Genomic DNA, 19,969 nt, shown 5'->3' on the forward strand with positions numbered 1-19,969 from the left:
AAATCCAAAGAAAACATCACACAGTTTGGCTGACAGACAGGTGATCCAACATGACCACATGCATGCCACTGTACATTCCAGGGTCATACGGTATGTTTGCACTACGAGTTCCAGCAATACCGCTGGCATGAGCCTACACTTGGTAGAGAAAGCTGTGCTAAACAAAATGATGATGCTACTTTAGCTTTGCCTTGGTTCATAGATATGGAAAACCATTCATTGTCATTAGGAGGATTTTAAGGAGACCTCATTTCACACCAGACCGTCCCTCCTTAATCATTTAACCATTTATAATCCACTTCACTCTTTGTGACTTAGACTGTAAGACTGGACACATACTCATGTAGATAAATATAATGAACAGAGCTTATACAAAGTTAAAATCATGATAAGAAGCATCATAAAGAAGACAAAGTTAAGAGAGACTGCCAGTGAAACAGTGAAACTGATCACACCATCAAAATGTCCATTCAGAGTAAGACTCAGTTCATCCTTCATGGTATTCTTCATCCTTCACTATGAATCATGACTATTCATCTGTGCAGAACAGTGGGGCTTTATATCCAGCCTGTACATTATCATACCACGCTGCCAGTGTTAGTGCGACTGGATGTACAGTGGCTTGTTGCTCTGCAGAACAACAATTCTGTCCTTCCTGACAGGCTAAAAATGTAATAAAAGTTTATTCTTGTTAAATGTACCAAAGGAATGTCTGACGATGGTACTTCTTTAAGTGTTTTTTGGGAATTAAAGGACACAAATACGGATAAAATCAGAGGAGCTTCTTTGTCTTTTTACTGTAACTGACCTTCTTTAAGAAAAACAAAATGTGGGTGTCGGATGATGCACATTCCTCAAGCATTTTTATGGAAAGGAGGTTTACAAACTAAAAGGAGGAACAGGAAATGGCAAGGCAGGCAGGGTTTCATTCCAAAGCAGCTGAGCCACTCAGGAAGTGCTTTTACTACACATTATTTGATGGATTTATTTCTTCGATATATGGAAGGTGCAGTTCATTGTTATGATTGTAAATAAATAAGACAAAGGAAAAGCTGATCGGTCCTCATTTGTTAAGCCTGATTTTCTTCTTCTTGCCATCGCAGGCGAGGCCTTCTGGCCGCATCATCGCTATTCAAATCCATACTAACCTACTGCCCTCGGCATGCCACGGGATTACGTAAACTCACCTTGAGTGTGCGTTTGTGTGTGTAGTAACTCTGCATCGTGCACATTTGCATACCCCCACATTTTATGTCTCTATTCATATGAAAAAAATGTGTGCGTGTCCTCTTCAGAGTTAATTTGCATGTGTGTGTGACATCCACGTGTTGCAGTCGTGATCAATGGTGGTGTTGATCCATTCCACAGATGGGGGGTGCAGGCCTCTGAAAAGACTGCCTCATTGTATGCCCCACTGACTCTAACACATGCAGACTGACTCAGCTGGCTCTGCAGATGGACCACCTTTGATCTCCCATGGTGCCCTTTCTCAGGAGGAAATGATTCCTGGAGCCAGGCAAGCTAATTATTACATGTTTTGTCCCTAGTTGCTTATCGAATGATAATACTATTATGGTATTTTTCCACCTCTGCCATGACCGTGGCGCACAAATGTCCTTCATAAACATTCTTGAATGCACACTCATCACATAAAACTGCCTCTGATAGCTCATCTGTCAAAGCTCATGCTTTCCACTGAATTTCTCAAATGGTGAGTACTTGTGCATCCTCTAACCCCCTCCGCCCCCCACATCTTTGGCTACCATTGATTTCTTTTGTGTGTGACAGGCCCAGGCACTGGTGAGCAGAGAGGGGGCATTTTCTAGGAACAGAGCAGCCCCAGTGCTCCATCTTCCCTACCTGCTGCTGCTCAATATTTAATGCAGTACACCCGAGCAGCTCCAGGAAGGAATGACAGTGGCAAGGCTGGTTACTTTTAAATCATGGCCATTATGTTGACAATTGCTTTTGAAAATGCACATCCACACTGATGAAGCTCTGCCAACCTGAAAAGAAAAGTGTAAGGAATTCCAAGGAAGTTATTGTGATTTCTCTAATTAATTAAAATCTTACGAATGTGAAAAATACATGCCAAAATGGTTTGATTTGAACACAAAATCCCAAGTTCAGGCAATCACATGTCACAGAGTGGAAAAATTATTTATTTAGCGATACCTCTTCATTAAAAATACACCAAAGCATATCGACCTTTGAGAGTGTTCATCTGTGTGAGTTAAAAATAGGTCGAGCTCTTCTCCTGCTACGCAAGACAAAGAGTGAACTGGGGTCATGAATAAATAATTTTGTCCAATTGAGGTGAAAAAATGGCCTGAATTGTGCTCAGCTACAAGACAAAGCAGAGCCTCCTGCAGAGTCAGAGTTAAAGTAAGGACTGCCGGCTGACAACTTCAAGGGAAAATTCAAACCCTGTTAGGCAACAGTGGCTTTGACCTTTGACCTCTTTCCTGTTGGTTCCTTGTAATATTGGTCGCCTAGGAATAAAATCTTATTCTACTCTTGTGCTTGCGTCAATGTAAAATTATTGATTAACACATTAGCATACCTTCTGTTCAGAGTGCTGAGAAACACCAGTGTCACAGTTAGACTAAGGATGAGGGTTTTATGACCATAAGGAAAAATGAGGAACTCTTCAGAAAAACACAAAAAAGGCTAAATGACTCTGCTACATACATACTATCTACTAACCCTAACTGACAAAGACCTCCTATTGTCCCAACGCTATATTTCAAGATTTTCTGCTGTCAAAAACTCTCATGAAGTGACCAAACCACCAATGAACTGTTCTACCAAGAGTATGCCAAGATGTTTTACCTGTGTAGCTAAATCCTGCTGAACCTGATATTCCACTGTGCCATAGACCTTATCCTCTAAAAACAGTGAATATATAAATACAAAACAAATGCTTCCGTTTTTGTAACTCATGTGGGTTTTGAACATGTAGGGGACATATTCACATGATGCAACTTGTGACGGGATCACAACAATGCCTTGTTTTATGGGGTCACAGGCCATAGAGGCACACAATGCTGGCTGTCAGTAGGTTCAGTGCAAAAGTACTGGTATTACAGCTGTCTTTCAAAAACCTTTGCGCTTTCGTCCTCGTAGTCTTAAGGTTTTATACTTCATTATAAATGTCTGCATGCAGAGGCAAGGAGTGTGGAGAAAAGGATAAGAAGCATCAAGATAGCATGCACTTGAAGTTGTAAATCAGTTGCAGGAACATGGTATATGCATCTGTATGCTGAGCCGACAGGACGCCACAGTGCCAAGCGTCAGGGCCAGAGTATGCACTCTGTTTTTATCTGTTAACAGTACCTTGAAATCATATGGTCAAATTTTTGCCATGCATTGAAAATATGGACACCATATCTGCAAAAAAGAAAAAAAAAGTTGAGATAGCTTGCAAGAAAACTGGGGAATTGCTACTTGCTGTGTTTAGCTCTGTGTTATCCAGCTGTTGTGATGATAAGGCATGAGGGTAATGGCCTTGTTGAAAACCAAGCCTTTTCTAAAGCAAACAAGTTGGCTCTTTTCTGTATCTCCATGACTCATGCGCAGCCTGAGTGGTTTGGCTGTGAGTGGTACTATTTTGACAGAGCAGAAGTGCAAAACAGAGGTGGCCATGGAAACTGACGGCATCCAATCAGAGAATAGGATATGGGTGTGGCTGGCTGATTGACAAGTGTTTCTGACCCGCTCACTTCCTTCTCCCTGGTCAATTAATAACTTTTTCTGTACTCATTCTTCCGCAGGGAGGGAGCGAGAGAAAGAATTCATTGGATGTTTTAGATAAAGATAAAACTGTCACATGGCATGGGCTTCAAAAAGACTTAGATGAAGGAATCTGTGTATGTGGTGCACGGAAAAAACAAAACAAAACAAAAAAACAGTATGCAGTGTCTGTGCAGTTTGAACGAGCTCGGTGAAGTTCAGCAATTTCACTTGCATTTATAGTAACACTTGTCTGAGTACATACTATTCTCCACTTCTCTTGTTAGTATTTTAGATTTTTGGTTGTACCCAAAGACTGAAGATCACTTTTCCAACACTTCACCTGTATTTTTCCAACATTTTCCCTCTGTGAGCCTTTGATCCTTTCACACATGTCATGCCATTGACAACCATGTAGATCTAAGAAGTGAGTCCCTAATTATTGCGCTCTATTCACTCTTTAACTGCAGTTGATTTGCCTTTGCCCTGATAATTTCACAGTTAGTACACACTGATGAGAGGATGCGAGAGAGGACAGCAGGAACATAAAAAGTCATGTGGTTACCTTATTAATGGTTTCCATGGAGAATACACAAACACATATACATACAGCACATGGCAGCGTGGTATTTTGAAGCAGTCCTGTAAAAGAGAAGTCACAGGTTTTGACCCCACAACAAATATTCATCAGCAGGTATGTTTTTGCTTTAAGTTAGCTCATTAAAGCATGCCTATGCCTCAACTACACTAAAATGGAAATAAAGTACTGTATTTTTAAATAAGCTCACAAAAACCGAACCATGTGCACAAAAATCTTCTCCCAAATGAGACCCTATCCTCATTTACACAAATGCCCCCATTATTCATCAATTTAGTGACACTTGGCATAGTATACACTAGAATTTTACATTATGAAGATGTATCCCAAACTAAAATGTTGAGTAAAAAAAACAACTGTGAGTAAACCAGACAAGATCCCTGCTGCTTAATCACTGAAAGATATTTAAGTGTAAGTATAAGTGTAAGCTTTGCTTCTCTCTCCAACAATACTAAGGATTTCAGCCTCAGAGGGGCTCCCATATTCCGACCATTTAGTCCTATTTAAAAGAAGAAAATGAAACATATATAATATGGATTTGGGTAAGACTGATGATTATGTCCACTGTGTCCATTTGTCAAACAGATTTAAGTGGGGTAGATATCACATCAATCTTAATTCAAGAAGTTGATACAACAGCATTACGGCATGAACATCTTGTAAAACACCTTAACAATAAAGGAGGTAGCTAATGTGGCTTCAGTGATCGCTATAAGGTAAAAACTAATGTGAACTGTGTCTTCACAACTATTTTACATACCTTATAATTAAATAAATTCAGTCATTTGCTTTAAAAATGAAGTTTAAGAGATTTCGAGTAGCCTGAAACAATGACCAGTGTTTACCTGGCATACTTAAAGCTGTGAAAATATGCATTTTGACTGGTTTAACAAAAAATAACAAGAATGGTATGTCGCGACAAATCTTTGATTTGGTGGAGAAAAATAGGCTGTATTGCTTATTGCCACGATGTATTCATCCGCTGCGCAGTATATTATGCAATGAGGGAGCAGGGCGAACAACGACCCAGGCGGAGTGATTTAGTGAGGACTACACCCAAGCGCCTGTCCGATTGCAGCGGCTTCTCTTCGTTGCCTAGACCAGAAGAAAGCCGGGACGTGACGGAGCCGGGGGGTTCTGCTTACTGGAGGCCCGTTAAACCACTGATAAAAACAGCTTCCTCGCAGTTTCTTCGTCGCTCAAGAGACGTTTGTGATTTAACTTGACGCTACGTATTTTTTCATCTTAGAACTAATTTCATAAACATGTCCTGGCAAAGCTACGTGGACAACCTGATGGCTGATGGCAGCTGCCAGGACGCGGCCATTGTTGGGTACACGGACGCCAAATACGTCTGGTCATCGTTTGTCGGCGGTACCTTTGCCAACATAACGGTTAGTATTATCTTGTCTGTCAGTATCTAGGGTTATACAAGAGGAAGACATGTTGTGCACGCCCGTGCGTTTGTCTGCATAGCCAGGCCTTGGTTGAATGAGGATACGGCGAGCAGTGTGGTAACGTACACATGGTATCCGGTGGTCACACACAAGATGCATTGGCACGTATGCACTGTTGCTTCTCTACCTACCACCAGTGTTTGTCATTTTTATCTCTTTAAATTTAACGTAACCTGTGGCCTGAAGATTCACATTATTTTTCATTCAGATATAACCGCCAAAGCAGCCACAGTCAACTCAAGCCAAGCCTAACGGTACCGCGAACTCGAGCTAAAAGAGCTAGCTTAGCAAGCTAGCTAGCGTCAACTAGCCGTGTTTGCTTGTGATACCGGTCAGATAAAACGAGCCAGTCGGACAAAGCATAGCCTATGTCGATATTTTGTTCCAAATCAGGACCAAATTCAGTACTTTTTTTCTCCCGGACCTTGTCGTGTGTACAAACCGATTATTAATTTCTTTGGTCAGACAAACACCGTCTGCCAGCAGTACTGCCGAACAGTGTATAACGTTAACGTTGATTAGCAAACTACAGCTCGCGGTTAGCTCAAATCAGGCCGGTCATCCCCATTGGAAAATCATTAGTAGCTAACGCTAATAGCGCAAAGTTAGCAGTGCTCACATGCGTTCTTGACGTGCTGGCGTGCTGCTAGTCTTTCTCGTTTTTTCCTATTGGGCTTCTGTGAATCACACTGCCGCTGCCGCCCCTTATTTTCCAAGATGGCGGATACACCCCAGTTTCTTATTCATTTTGTTCGTGGTGGCTAACCGAGACGGTTCGTCTTGTTACACTTGAAGCAGCGGTTCAATTTATGCACAGTATATTTCTTATGTTTTCGAGTGACCGCACGGAGACCTTAATATATGACAGAACTTGCGTAAATCTAACTTAGCTAAGCAATCGTTTCGGGCGCTTCCTCGAGCCTCCATTTTGTCCGTTAAATAAATTATCAGGCAGCAATTTGAATATTTCTGTATATGTGAGTGTGTAATGAGTCACTTTGACAATGTAACAAACGTTTCGTCATTTTGACGGACCTGTTGGGTATGAAATAATAACCCATGCTCTAGACAAGTGAACTATGATCGAGTGTGCCGCTGTTACTTGGGAGTGTCCTCCCTGGCCACCGGGACAGAGTAACGTTATCCCTTGAAGACGCAAATTGTATAAATCTGCACTATCGTGTGTTTTTTTTTTTTTTTCGTGTCCATGTAAAGCTAGGGCTATTTGCCTAGGTACTATCAGCGTTAGCCAGTCTGTTTTTTCCCGGACGCGGTGATTATCATTTGCTAAACAAAATCGACAGAAGGAATACAGAAAGCTAGCCCAGAATATGTGAAACAGCGGTGCAAGTTTCATGCAGGAATACAAAATTGGGTTCGCAGTGGGGAAAGACGGCAAATGTAATAGGCTAATCTCGCCCCAACATGTAGCTAGCCGGCATGCTACCGTTAACTGAGGCAGTAGAAATCCTTTGAGTTTCCCGTTTTTTTTTCTGAAGGGTTTCGTGTGTGCCATGACTGTGCATTTCTGGAGTTGAAGGGCGACGCCTTTTGTTCTGCAGATTGGTTCAAAGAATACTCGGTTTGATAAAAATGTTTTAGTAACGGCAGTGCGATGAATTACATTTTGTACATGTAAGCAGCAGTGGTCAGAAAAGTGGGATATTAGCTGTAGAGTTAGGCTTGAATAACTGAGATCTCAGCATACTGTTTGTCAGCTGGAGTGGGCCTCTGAGGTTTCAGGACTTTCCAGTCACAGTGTAATGGAGTCAGCTGTGTCTTTAAACAGACTTTGCACTTTTTTCATCTAGACACACTTTCTCAAGACTTGAGTACCATCTACTGTCCAGACTAACTTAGCAGAAAGTAATAAAACAAGAACTTTACAACAGATCCTTGTTCAGACTCTCTGCCTTGATTTTTTTTTTTAATTATCAAGACTTATTCTGTTAAATCCTAATCTTTTTCTTTTGTTTTACTTTTGTGTATGAATTAAGATGCCTTGCTGTCTTTAAGATGTTAAACACTGATGCACTAGAGAAGTTGTCAGATATTGAATGATAACCAGAGCCCATAATCATGAACAGTGCAGACCTGTTTCTTAATTAAAATTCATCATGCTTGTACTTACTACTTAGGCCAGTTACAGAAGCAGTCCCTTGCTGTGGTTCACGCTCAAATATCCTGTGCAAATGATATGTAGTCATCCCCCTTATGTGATATTTGATGTGTGATTATGGAAATGAGATGTAAACATCTTTGCTAGAGTCAGGTTGTGTACATTTTAAATTAAAAATGGTTCAGTTTATCATTTAGGTTGGTGTTTGTGACTACACCACTGTTGGTGTCTATTTTCCACTCATTTCCTAAATGTTTGTAGACTTGCACCACAAATGAAACCCCAGATTCCTTCTCCAAAGTGCTCATTTTTTAATTTGAATCCCACAATACACTGAAAAACTGAAACTGCATGGTGTATTTAAAAAATGTTAAGGCAATATATCACCTCAAAAGTTGGTGAGTTTTTTTAATGCTTTGTAGGAGAAATATATTGTGGGATTAACTAAAGGAACTGGTCATCTATCTTTTTTACCATTTTTTTTTCTACACAGTGGTTTATTTTTTAGTAGTTAAACAATGTTTTCTGCTACCTTTTTTTCCCTAACTGATTTATTAAAAATATTTTGTTTGCTCTAAAAATTATGCAAAAAGTAAAGGGGCTGTCCTGTATCAAAATAGGTATTGCTTGTAGAAGAAAACAAAAGTTTGGTGCTAAGAGGATAGGCAGAGGAATTAAACTGTTTATTTGTGTGGTACTTAATCAGTCTCAAAGGCTTCACAGCGCCCACACTATGGCGCAATAGATGAGAATTATGTTCAATGTGAGCAAGTAAAACACCCACAGTCATCTCTGAGAAAAGACAGAAAAAACTTGACTCCTCCTGAATTGATGGCTGTTTTGCTTTGAGATTGGCAGAGATGTACATGCATCTGACTTCTTGATTTTGTGTGGTCTCCCTTAGCCCGAAGAAATCGACGTGTTAATAGGAAAGGACCGAGAGGGATTCTTCACCAGTGGGCTGACCTTAGGCAATAAAAAGTGCTCCGTAATCAGAGACAGCCTCTCCATTGACAGCGACTGGACAATGGACATCCGGACAAAGAGCCAAGGAGGAGAGCCAACATACAATGTTTCTGTAGGCAGAGCTGGCAAAGGTGAGCCCCATGTTCAGCGTTGTTGTAGTCGCATACATTTTTAGTGGTGCTACAGTGACACAGTAGCCTGCTTTTGACATAGTGCCATTAGTTTAGCCACATTTATAACTTATGTGTTGTCCATGCATGTGGGATGGATATTGAATGCACCTTTCCTCAATATATGACACACAGGTGTTAACAGTCTGTGAATCACAGGATATTAACAGCGAATTTCATTTAATTATGATAGGGAATGAGTGCATCTCAGCTAAATGTAATTTTTAAAGTAATACTCGGTTTGTTTTAGAGCTGAAGGGCAAGTTAGGGGGGGGTTCCTTTAAGTTATGACTTCCTTCCATGCCAATAGTTTTGTCCGTTACAGGTGAATTGGTGTTTAACTTGATGATTTAAATTTTGCTTGCCTTGCTGAGGAAGCCGAGTCATCTTGCAGATTAACACATCCCAACCCTAAAAATGACATGTTTCTTGCACTTTCCCCTTTGTTATCAGTCTTGTATATCTGTCTAGAGAGATTTTATGGTTCCATGCTCCTGATATTTTTTGCCCTTCTGATCCAGTTCTATTAAGATTTAACTTGTCCTTTTTTCCGGATGTCTTCAGTGATTACAGTTGAAGTGATTACACTTCAGCTTTTATATATGATAGCAAATCTATGATAAAACCTTCAGAGTGTAATTGCATTTTATCCTTAATTTGAGGCATTGGTGTTGTGTAATTGAAGTAGTATAATCCATTTCTGGGTGCTGTTCTGCCCTAAACTTCCAAGAGCAATGTTCAGTCTAATTGAAGATGTGGCTGTAACTTCCACGAGCTGGATGTTTTGTAAACCAGGACAACAATAATCTGGCATGTGATTTATCCTCTGCATAGCTTTAACATTTCTCCACAGAGGTCACACAGATCTCTATTTGATTCATTTTAAATGAAATGTGTGAAATATCAGTTATTCTGTGTTCATATGAAAATTCTAATTTGATGCATAAATCATGTGAAGCTCGCTGAGAATTAAAACCCTAGATACCTGCAGATGTTTACAATAAATAGCTTTTAAATAAACTTGCTGTCCAAACTGTTAAATGTGACAGTTAAGAGGTGACAGCTCTTTACATTAGCAATGATAAATTCTCTTTGTATCACACAAAATGGTACCATTTTAGGAAATTGAAGTTAAGTCCTTTTATGGACTTGCCTGAGAGTTGTGCCAATTTCATGTTGCCTGTATGGGCCCCGACACCCTGTCCTCCCCACTTTCCCCAGACACTACTAAAACTTGCAGGTGAGACTGTAACTGGTTCTTATCTCCACACACTGGGCTCGCTCTTTGAGCCGGGATTTCCGAAAAACTTCCTGAACTGCATGCATCTTCCTCCTTCCTGGTTAACACACCCGACCCTCAAAAATATGAATCTGTTTTCCCTGCTCACATGCTTCCACTGTGTTCCTGTTAAAATGTGTATTCAGGCACTTCAGGGCTCTTACATGTATTGAGGAGAGGTACCACAAGCATGCTCCTGTATCTGCATGTGCGCTGCCTTAGCTGTGGTTGTTAGTATTCAGTAGAAGCTTCACTTTCCTATTCTTTGCTGCTGGCATGGTGTTTATTGATTACAGATGAAACATTAAAGACTAGGCTCTTCAAGTGGAGTGCAGTAAACTCAGGGGTGCAGACAGGGAGATGAACAAACTAGTTCACATTTCTCTTCACCACCAGCCACTTGAAGGAATACCACATCCAAACAGTACCTGGTTGCTTGTCATCTAGAATGGGGAAAGAAGCTGATTGGCAGCAGTTTGAGATTTGTCAGACCAAATACATCAGCAGAGATATATGGTGATTATATTGTGGTCACTGTGACTTGTGCTTTCAGACAAGATTTTCACTCATGTGATGTAGACTTGATCATAGTGTTTGCAGCGTTCATATTTCTTTTAAGCTAAGACTGTTCAGAATTTGAGAAATGTTGTCTTTAACTAGCACGTTAAATGAATTAATTGCCCAGCTCTAGTGTAAAAACCTCACTTGACCTCCAATATTAATCCTTACTCTGAGGCCTGGCCATGTGGATGAAGGAAATTTTCCTTTTATCAATAGCTGGTGAAATATCAAATTTTGCTTTCAATCTTAGTGGATGTCAGTAAATACTAAAGTAGAGTCAACATATGAGCTACAGCTGTGAGCCTCTGCCTGGTTACTTAGTCATCACAAGTGTACAGACTGGCAAACAGCTTTGCATGCATCCTTTATGTCTATTCTCGCGCTGTACTCACACTCTGTCTTCCTAATTGTAATGTGTGATGTCTTGTTGTTTCACCACCAGCAGCACTGATAAGAAAATGAATGTTTGGGCTCGGTACAGCCTTCAGACCAAAGCGTGGCTATGCTTTTTTCTGTGCCATTGTCCTCCTCTTTAGCTGTCCTTGTCTGCCTGCTGCTTTGAGCTCTGTGCTCTTCTCTTTTCACTTGTGTGATCTCCGCACCTTCTCTAAATGTCCCTTCTCTGTCTCTTTTCTTTCAGTCTTGGTCTTGGTAATGGGCAAAGAAGGGGTCCATGGAGGCGGATTGAATAAGAAGGCATACTCGATGGCAAAATACTTGAGGGATTCAGGGTTTTAGTTTAGTTTCGACCTAGCTTATGTGATGTAGTGGAGGGAGAGAAAAAAAAAAACAAGCGAAAAGGAAAACAAAAAACACAAAACTTAAAAAATACAGGCAAAAAAAAAGCGAATTACTGTCAAGCCCATGTTTCCCGCCTGAACAGTCCATTAAACAAAATCCCAGGAGCATTTTAAAGAAGTGCAGGGTCCAGGCTCTGTCCTCAACAATGTAGCCCCACATTTAGCAAGGTGGCAATAAACAAGTTATTTTCCAGCCCTGTTATCACCATGTCTGTTCATTTATTTTGTTGTTTTTTTCCTTTGTGTACTCCAGCATTGGTTTTTGTCATGGGGAAGGAAGGTGTCCATGGAGGGCAGCTCAACAAGAAAGCATTTCAGATGGCTGATTACCTGAGGAAGTCTGGATACTAAAGCAGCCTGTACCCAGCCACCTAGCAGCTCACCCTTACCACCCTGTTGCATTTCACACTGCTTCCAGTCCTAGTTGGTAGTTACTTTGTTTTTCTTTTTCTGCCTTCCCGCCTCCCCATTTGTTATCCCATGTTTGTTGTCATCTTCCCCTAACCCGTCCTCTTCCCTCAACACACTTGGGCTGTGTACTCTTACCCCCTTAAGCACTATAAGTTGATCCATAGCAAAGATGAGCATGTTGCTAACAGGATGTCATGACAAATCTGTACTTAACCAAGACCAGCAAAAAAAACTCTGGCCAAACACCTGGACAATGAAGGCTATAGCGTCAATTTGAAGTAGATATTTCTTTGTTTTCTCTCTGTCATGGTGCCCATTACTAAATCCGCCCCCAAACCTGATCATACACACTCCCTCCCTGAGCAGCCGATGCCTTTGGAGCACTTGAGCGCTAACCAAGCTCATCATGTCTTCCTCTTCTATTTCCCCCATCGTGTCCGGGAGGACAGACTGTGTGCATATCTCGGTCCGTTGTCGTTTCCCCTCTCACATCCACCACTACCCCCCTCCACACTCCCCCCTGCCAAAATTTTCAGTTCCCCCCATTTCCCCATCCTGTTTGCTCAAAGCAGGCAACAATACAAACCTCACAGGAGACTTGCATCTTCATTGAACACGCCATCCAACCAGTCCCTAACTCCTCTCCTTTCAGATTCACTCTTCTGTCCTGACTACATTTTATTAAGAGGGGGTAGCGTGTGTGTGTGTTGGGGGGCGGTGCTTGGATTGGCTCAGTTAATCATCATGAGCCTGAGTTGCGAGCGCTGGTGTCGGCCAGGTGCTGGTAGCCTCTCCTCCCGTCATCACAACCTCCCCGACTACACGAAAACCCACGGACATTCCACAGTAACAATGGCTCAGGCACTTAATACTGTTTTTGTTTGCCACCTCCTGTAATATATATATATTTTTTCTTTTTGTTTTTCAAAGGCTGCCATTTTTGGACAGTAGAAATCCCAGCATATAACCATCTGAAGTTTGAATTTTTTTTCTTTTTATAGGACCAAGTGTAGTCGAAGCTCGGGTGTTTATACTATTGCTCTAAATCATGTGAAGGATGACTGCTAACTTTTTTCTGATGATGGAAAGTCTAACCACACAGTAATGCTTACTATGGTTAAAAATTAAGACGCTACAGGGGAGGTAAGGGTGGGAGTATCTGAATTTTTTTTTCGTTGTTTAGAAAACAAAACAACTGCTTTGTACAAACCCATGCTGTGTTGACAACTACAAAACTGTGGAATAAATTGCCTTCTACTCTATAGTCAGCTGAGCTCTGGGGTATCACACGGTCTGTCCACGCTCAGTACTGCTAACTGTAACGTCCAACTGAGGAAAAAAAAAACCTTTCAAAAGTAGAAATGACACTCAATGGGAGATGGGATTGGTTGGAACAAAAACACTTATGGTTGTCTTGTCGAAACTTAACTGCAGAACCTGTGTATCCTGTGCCATAATATAGAGAGATCTGTTGCTGTTCTAAGATGGATTTTACCCACTGTCCACTAAGTCATTTCATTGGCACTTTTTTTCTTTTAGCTTCAGCTCCACTGTTTAGGCCTTGTGGGATATGTGTACTCATAAAAAACCCGTTTCAAGTCCTGTTGACTTATGTTCATTTCCTTTTCCTCACCACTTTTTTTCTTACATCTGGGATACAGTCTCTTTAATGCATCTGATTTCATATGCATAAAACCAAGAAATGCCATAAATTGATTTATCACCTTGTTTACAGACAGATCAAATAAATTTATTCCAACCAGATAAATGTTTGCTGTCCTTTTCTTGTTTTTCCACACAATGTTGCCTCTTGTAAGGACTAGTTCAGCATTTTGGAAAATATGCTCTCATGCCAAAGTCAGCTGAGTAGATTGGATATCACTCATGCCTGAATGTTAAAACATGGAGCAGCAGCCAGTAAGCTAAGCACAAAGACTGAAAACAGGGCATGGTTTGCCTTACTTTGTTCAGAAGGTAAACGGCAGGTCTTTTCATGAGGTGGGATTAGACAAAATATCAGAAATTTAAGATTGCATCAGTTATTGGACTGGAATCTCGCAGATAACCAACGTGTTTGCATAACTTGGCAGAGTAAAACCCATTCAGTAATCCTGCTTCATGAGACAGGCCCCAGGACAAAACTATCATTCCCAAACTCCTGTTTCTTCAGTTTCATTGTTTGAGCTGATTTACGTCATTGAAGTAGACTAGTTGGTTGCGGCTCCATTCACAGCTATCTACACAGTTGTTCACTTGCGGTGTCCTTTGTTTAGAGTTTGATATAAGGCCGCCGAGTTTCAAAGTTCATTCCTGACCTTGGGAACAGCAGTTAACAAAAACAACCTCACCCTAAGGTCCGTTAGTAGCTTCTCTGAAGCTTTTGATTATCAGTAGAATGAGATTTGAAACTCAACTTTGAAGACAACATGGGTGAGAAGTTGTTAAAGCAAAGAAAAGGCAGTGATTTTTGAGCATTTACAATTCTGCGACCAAAGACACTGAGCAGGGAGGGTCATGGACAGCGCTTTAAACCCCTAGGCCACCCCGGAAAACCCTCATCTTGTCTATAGAGGTAAAATTACACTCATGAGAAATTAGTGGTATTTGCTGTGTGTAGAGGTCCTTTAATTTCCACTTACTAATGAGCTGTGCCAGACTTAAACAGGCTGATCTCTATCAGGTATCAGGTCATTACACTGGACAAGTTCACTGGAGCTGATGTTTGGTTTGCTTGTTGAAACCCTAGATAAACGTCTGCAGTAATATGGGTTACAACAAAATTCTGCAGTCCTCAGGATGTACAAACAACAAAACCATGTGATATGAAAAACTAGGTATGGTGTAAATAGGGCAAATGTCAAATTTCTGGCTATATTACATCATGTCAGTGTCATGAAAACCAAGTAAATGATTGTCCATGAAAAGCTTCTTTGTCAAGTGTAATTTTCATTTTATTGAAGTGAATTCAGATCGAGTACATACATGAGCAGGAAAAAACACAAGACAAAATATATGAACTGAAAAAGGCAACAGGTTTCATGAACAAAAATCAGGCAATGTAATGAAAAAATGTAAGCGTATTTACTATAAACCGTATTAAAACGACATAAGGTTAAGTTGAACGTGTATTACAAGGCCTATCAACAAATAACTGCTTGTGTTAAATTGAGTGATAGGTCTGGAGCAGCCAAAAGAAGTTTACCACAGGCAGCGTGGACGTCTCTCCACACTTTCAACGAGCGTAAGCCACAAAATGTGACGTCACACGGAGAAGAACATTCTAGGTTTCGAATGAGTTTCTCGAACTGGTTTGGCTTCAGTTTCTCTTAGTGTGACTGATTGTAACAGACAAACTGTGGCACAAAACACAGACAGGAGCACCTAGGCTCCTTCAAATGTCAGGATAGAAATAAATTGGCAAAACCATATTTGCTTTAATTGTTTCTATACTTGCTGAATGTTAGTTTAATTTTACAAAAAGTATGCTGCATAGCGGTTCAAGGTGTGTCAGTGTAGCATGAACATGTATGTACAATAATGAAAGTTCCCCATCACTGAAACATGTAGGACAGGAGATAATCAAAGGTAAAGATGTCACTTATTGTGATCTATACTTGTTATATACACAGTACTTTTACTGAACTTTGTGTCAAGCGTGATCTTGTGTTTTTAGGGACCTCAGGACTTCTCCACCCATCTCTGTATCATCTCTCGGACCAAATTGAGTACAGTATAACAGTCTACTGTACATCAGTGTCACTAGCCCCTAAGATATGCTCACTGACTTCCTGTCACACACCTGGAAATCAGAACTTAATCCATAATCATGTTAAAAATAAAACTTGCAGAACTTGTAGGAGGATACATTACAATGTCTTGTAAGCGGTGAAAGAAGAATTTGGATGATGACGCTGTTTCGTGACCCCCAACAAAAGTCTCTGCAGCAGTGAGGCTGGGGAGGGCGGGGTTTTTAGCGACCAATCAGGTCAGCCACCTATCAGTCAAGCTCGGGGCAGGTCGTGCTCGTGGCCTTCAGAGCAGGGCTGCTGCATCTGCACCACCACGGTCTCCACGGTGACCTCTTCCTCGCTGTCGCTGCTGTCCAGCTCGTCGTCCTCGTACTCGGAGGACTCCTGGTCTTGCTCCGAGCGCGACGCTCCCGACATGGTGCCGAAGGAGTGGGCGCTGGTGGAGGCCAGGGAGCGCAGCAGCGGGGTGCTCTCAGACACCTCTTCATTCTCGTCGGGGCCGCTGTCGCCCTCCTCTGAATCGGAGTCAGAGTCACCTTGCGAGGGGACCACTTTCTGTTTGCACACCGGACACGTCTTCTTAGTTTTGGTGAGCCAGGGGTCCACACACTTACTGTGGTAGGCTGAGGACAACAAAGGCACCAGCAGTGGAAAAGTTAATCATTCTGATCCTGAAAGATTTTCTTACTGTCAACAAATCCCATGAAAAGACCTGAACCAACAATGAATTGATCCCACTAACAAACACTACCTGTGTGGCCAAAGCCTGACACAGTGCCACAGAGCTCCACTGATGTCAAAAACCTGGTTTTGGTCTTTTCAGAGGATTTGTTGACAATAACAAAGACATAGCATATTGTCAGTCTTATCCTTAAAGCAGCGTGTAGGTCATTGACAAAATTCATTATTGGCCCTGAGAGCTCTAGATGTGCTTCTACCACACAGTTAAGGTATAAGAACAGGGTAATATTGGAAATTTCCACCATCTACTTATTGGAACATTTAAAATTTCCATATATAAAGAATACAGCACAAGTTCATCAGCTGGCCTGTGTCAACACTAGGTTGAGTGTCGTGAGGTTCACGGCTCACGTGGCGTGAAGGAGTGTTCGGACTCACCGTGAGAACATGGCAGGACTCGGAGTTTGTCACCTTCTTCATATTCGTCCAGGCAGATGGCGCACACGTCGTAGTTGTCCCCTGGGTCAAAAAACACAACACATGTCCATCTTCTGACTGCTTTAACTGAACGCATTAGTAAGAATGTGCTTTTTTGAATGCTGATCATCTGATTGGCCAGTGGAAGTGCATTGTTTTCAAATACCTGTACGCCTCTGACTAGCGATAAATCTGTAGTCACGACTGGAAGCCAACTGATCAATTCTGAGCAGTAAAGCAACGTTTATTCCAACACTGATACGTATAATACAACCCAGTGTTTCCACTTAGTGCTTATTTTGATTTGCATCAAGTGGCCATTGTATAAGTGTGATAATCCACTGTGACCTGTGCACATATGACAAATAATGCACGAATGCAGGGCTAATAATTATTTTTCAATAACTGCATGGCTCATCCTCCATTTGATCACATTATGCTGTGTGGGTGGAGGTGAGGTGACACGGGTGGGGTGTGAGTATGTATGCAGGTTATTATGAGTGCTCCAGCTGCCTTAAATTTCCCTGAATTCCTTGTGTCATTTGTGCCAAATATGTCCCAGCAGCCAGCCATCCAATCCTCAGCCTGCAGGGAGGATCACTGCTCGACTTTAGAGGAGGTGCAAAGTCTCTCTGTGCACTAAAAGCTCAGGAATTTATCAACGCACTCCCTTTCGGATTCCACAGCGTTATTCTCCTTTTCCTTCCCTTCCTCTTCCCTGCCCGGGCTGGAGGGAGGGAGGAGGGAGGGAGCAGGGCTGTGGGCCGGTGTGTTTATGTAAGCTCTAAATGAGCATGTTTTCCCCAACTGGGCTCTCTGTGTCCGTGCCAGGGCCGCATGTGACCGTATAAGGATGGGGAGTCACATCGGCCGGAGCCCCCCTCCTCCACCTCCTCCTCTTTCTCTTCCTCTTCTCTCTGAGCGTCAGCAACTTCGACTCAAGGCGATGTTTTCAACTCTGCTGCCTCTTCCTCTTCACATCTGCTTTCCCCCCTCTGCTAATCATCTCCCTCACTATCACCCTCTCTTTTTTTCCTTCTACCCAACACCTGTGTTGTTTTCTTTTCTTTTTTTTTTTAAACATTAGTCCAGAGCAGCCTCCATCTTTTCCCCGTCTTTCCCACTCTTCCAGGCCGGTTCTGGAGAGTCGGGGCGAGGGAGAGGGAAGGTTTGTGCAGGCATGGATCCAGCGTACGCTCAGGAAATGCTCAACTGTGGCACTAGCTGAGCTATTCTGAGTGAGGCAGAGAGGAAAGGTTCAGTGGCTTTCTGAACTCAAAGACTGCTCTGAGGAGGTGACGTGAACGGGCCTGAGTATCGTTTCAAATGTGTCAAAACAGACGGCTTTGCAACACCTTAAAGGGTCATTCTGGGGTTGTTTTTTTTTTTTACGACTTGGGTCTCACTGTTGTAATCTGGGCCGCCATTCGTTAAGGTAATAACGCTACACTCAGCAAATTAACTGGTGAGATCTGACAAAGGCATTACAACACAAATAGTTAATAAAGGGGCAAGAAACACAAGCAGCCAGACAAAACAAACCAAAAGTTAGCAAGAAGTCATCCCCCATACTGTGTTGTAAGGCGCCATCACAGCTTACTGATCGCCATAGCTCAACTTTGACTTCACGAACTTGCAGCTCCACGGGTTCATTTTGCCGTGAAAAGCTTTGGGCTCGGGTGAGGTTTGTGTTCAGTTATTTTCACATGTAATTCGTACGTGGCCCTAAAATAATATCATGATAGTTCACAGGATTTCTGCGATAATGATATTACAAAATACGGAGTACAGCTTGCCGTTGCCTAGCAGCGACGTTCACACAACTTGAACGCCAAGCATATCATGTACTTGACTTCCCCATGTCGTAACCACGACGCGCTCACAAGTTCCTTTTGAAGGCAGCGTAACTCCTCCACCGTGGAGCTAGCAGCAGTGTTACTTTCGCTTCCGTGCTTGTTGCTGTGTGTAACGATATGACGTCATTACGAGTCGGAATATTGCGATTATCACAGTGAATTTCTTTATCACATTAAAAATTAGATGGATATTAACATGAACGACGTGAGGATCTACGTTGTGATAAGCCTGATTTATCCTTTAACTTTCTCTTACCTCACTTTGGTGAGTGTAAACATGTCATATATATATATATATAAAAACATTTAATTAAACAACATTGGTATTTCATGTAATCTGTACATGTAGGCTGTATTGTATTGCTGCATCACATTATTTAGTCTGTACTGTGACACTAGTAATCAATCCTAGAAAACCAGCATCATGAAGATAAATACGTGGATTTTGTTTTTTGCAAAGCAATTCAAAAGATGTGGACGCTGTACTGTAGCGAGAGTGCCCAGTTGACTGAAAAGCAAGAAAAATGGCTCAAACGAGCGCAGGTGTCTGTCCAGCGTCCAGCGTTCTGCAGCAGAACATGATTCACACTCTGCTCCGGCCATCCCTCGGCCCCATTACACCGCTCCTGCTGATCAAAGAGCCCGCTGTGGACGTTTGCCCACTCCTCGTTTCTACACGCCGCTACCAGAGATCGGCCTCGGTAATGTCATTATTGTGACCTGCACAAGGGAGCTGAGGCTCACTGTCACGAGTTTCACAGCTACAGCGCATGTGTCAAGAACAGCGCGTGCTAATAAAGAAAATAAAGATACTTACAACTGTCAGCTGGCTGATTACAATAATAATCAAATAGTGACAGATTTTTGGACCAAATATCAAACACATAAAACCACAGCAGCAGCAAGAAATATGAGAAAAAAGTTTGATAAAAAAAACAAAAGTGTCTTCACCTTTCTGGGTCTTTATATATTGTAAGGCTACAACTAATGATTATTTTCATTGTCAAATTCATTGTCAGTTATATATATATATATATACACACACACACACACACATATATACACATACACATATATATGCATATGCATATATATATACACACACACACACAC

The 19,969-nt window shown here is 41.8% G+C and overlaps 2 protein-coding genes across 3 annotated transcripts in view; one reads left to right on the plus strand and one right to left on the minus strand.

Moving 5' to 3' along the window:
- Nucleotides 1-5,413: 5,413 nt before the first annotated feature.
- LOC121605702 (profilin-2-like) lies at nt 5,414-13,855 on the plus strand. Of its 2 annotated transcripts, none has more exons than XM_041935739.1 (3): nt 5,414-5,724; nt 8,811-9,003; nt 11,936-13,855. In XM_041935739.1, exons 1-3 carry the CDS (start codon nt 5,596-5,598, stop codon nt 12,031-12,033), a joined length of 420 nt encoding a protein of 139 aa, XP_041791673.1. In that variant the 5' UTR covers nt 5,414-5,595; the 3' UTR covers nt 12,034-13,855. The 2 variants fall into 2 exon arrangements, with proteins under 2 accessions (XP_041791673.1, XP_041791674.1); XM_041935740.1 differs by lacking the exon at nt 11,936-13,855 and adding an exon at nt 11,523-11,912 and having other exon boundaries at nt 5,439-5,724.
- A 1,177-nt stretch (nt 13,856-15,032) lies between these two features.
- The window catches only part of rnf13 (ring finger protein 13), a 40,431-nt gene continuing 35,494 nt past the window's right edge, over nt 15,033-19,969 (minus strand). The window contains exons 9-10 of the mRNA XM_041935747.1: nt 16,962-17,042; nt 15,033-16,465 (exon numbers count right to left, since the gene is read on the minus strand). Of these exons, the coding sequence (XP_041791681.1) occupies nt 16,095-16,465; nt 16,962-17,042 (452 nt within the window). The 3' untranslated portion in view covers nt 15,033-16,094. The remainder of the gene's footprint in view (nt 16,466-16,961; nt 17,043-19,969) is intronic.

This window comes from Chelmon rostratus, chromosome 4, assembly GCF_017976325.1.
Source record: "Chelmon rostratus isolate fCheRos1 chromosome 4, fCheRos1.pri, whole genome shotgun sequence".
Lineage (NCBI taxonomy): Eukaryota > Metazoa > Chordata > Actinopteri > Chaetodontiformes > Chaetodontidae > Chelmon > Chelmon rostratus.

Bases quoted from the DNA above. Each gene is read 5' to 3' on its own strand.
- LOC121605702 (XM_041935739.1), top strand. From the start codon at position 5,596: ATGTCCTGGCAAAGCTACGTGGACAACCTGATGGCTGATGGCAGCTGC. The intron at 5,725-8,810 runs GTTAGTATTATC...GGTCTCCCTTAG, and splicing joins GTACCTTTGCCAACATAACG to CCCGAAGAAATCGACGTGTT. The intron at 9,004-11,935 runs GTGAGCCCCATG...TGTGTACTCCAG, and splicing joins TGTAGGCAGAGCTGGCAAAG to CATTGGTTTTTGTCATGGGG.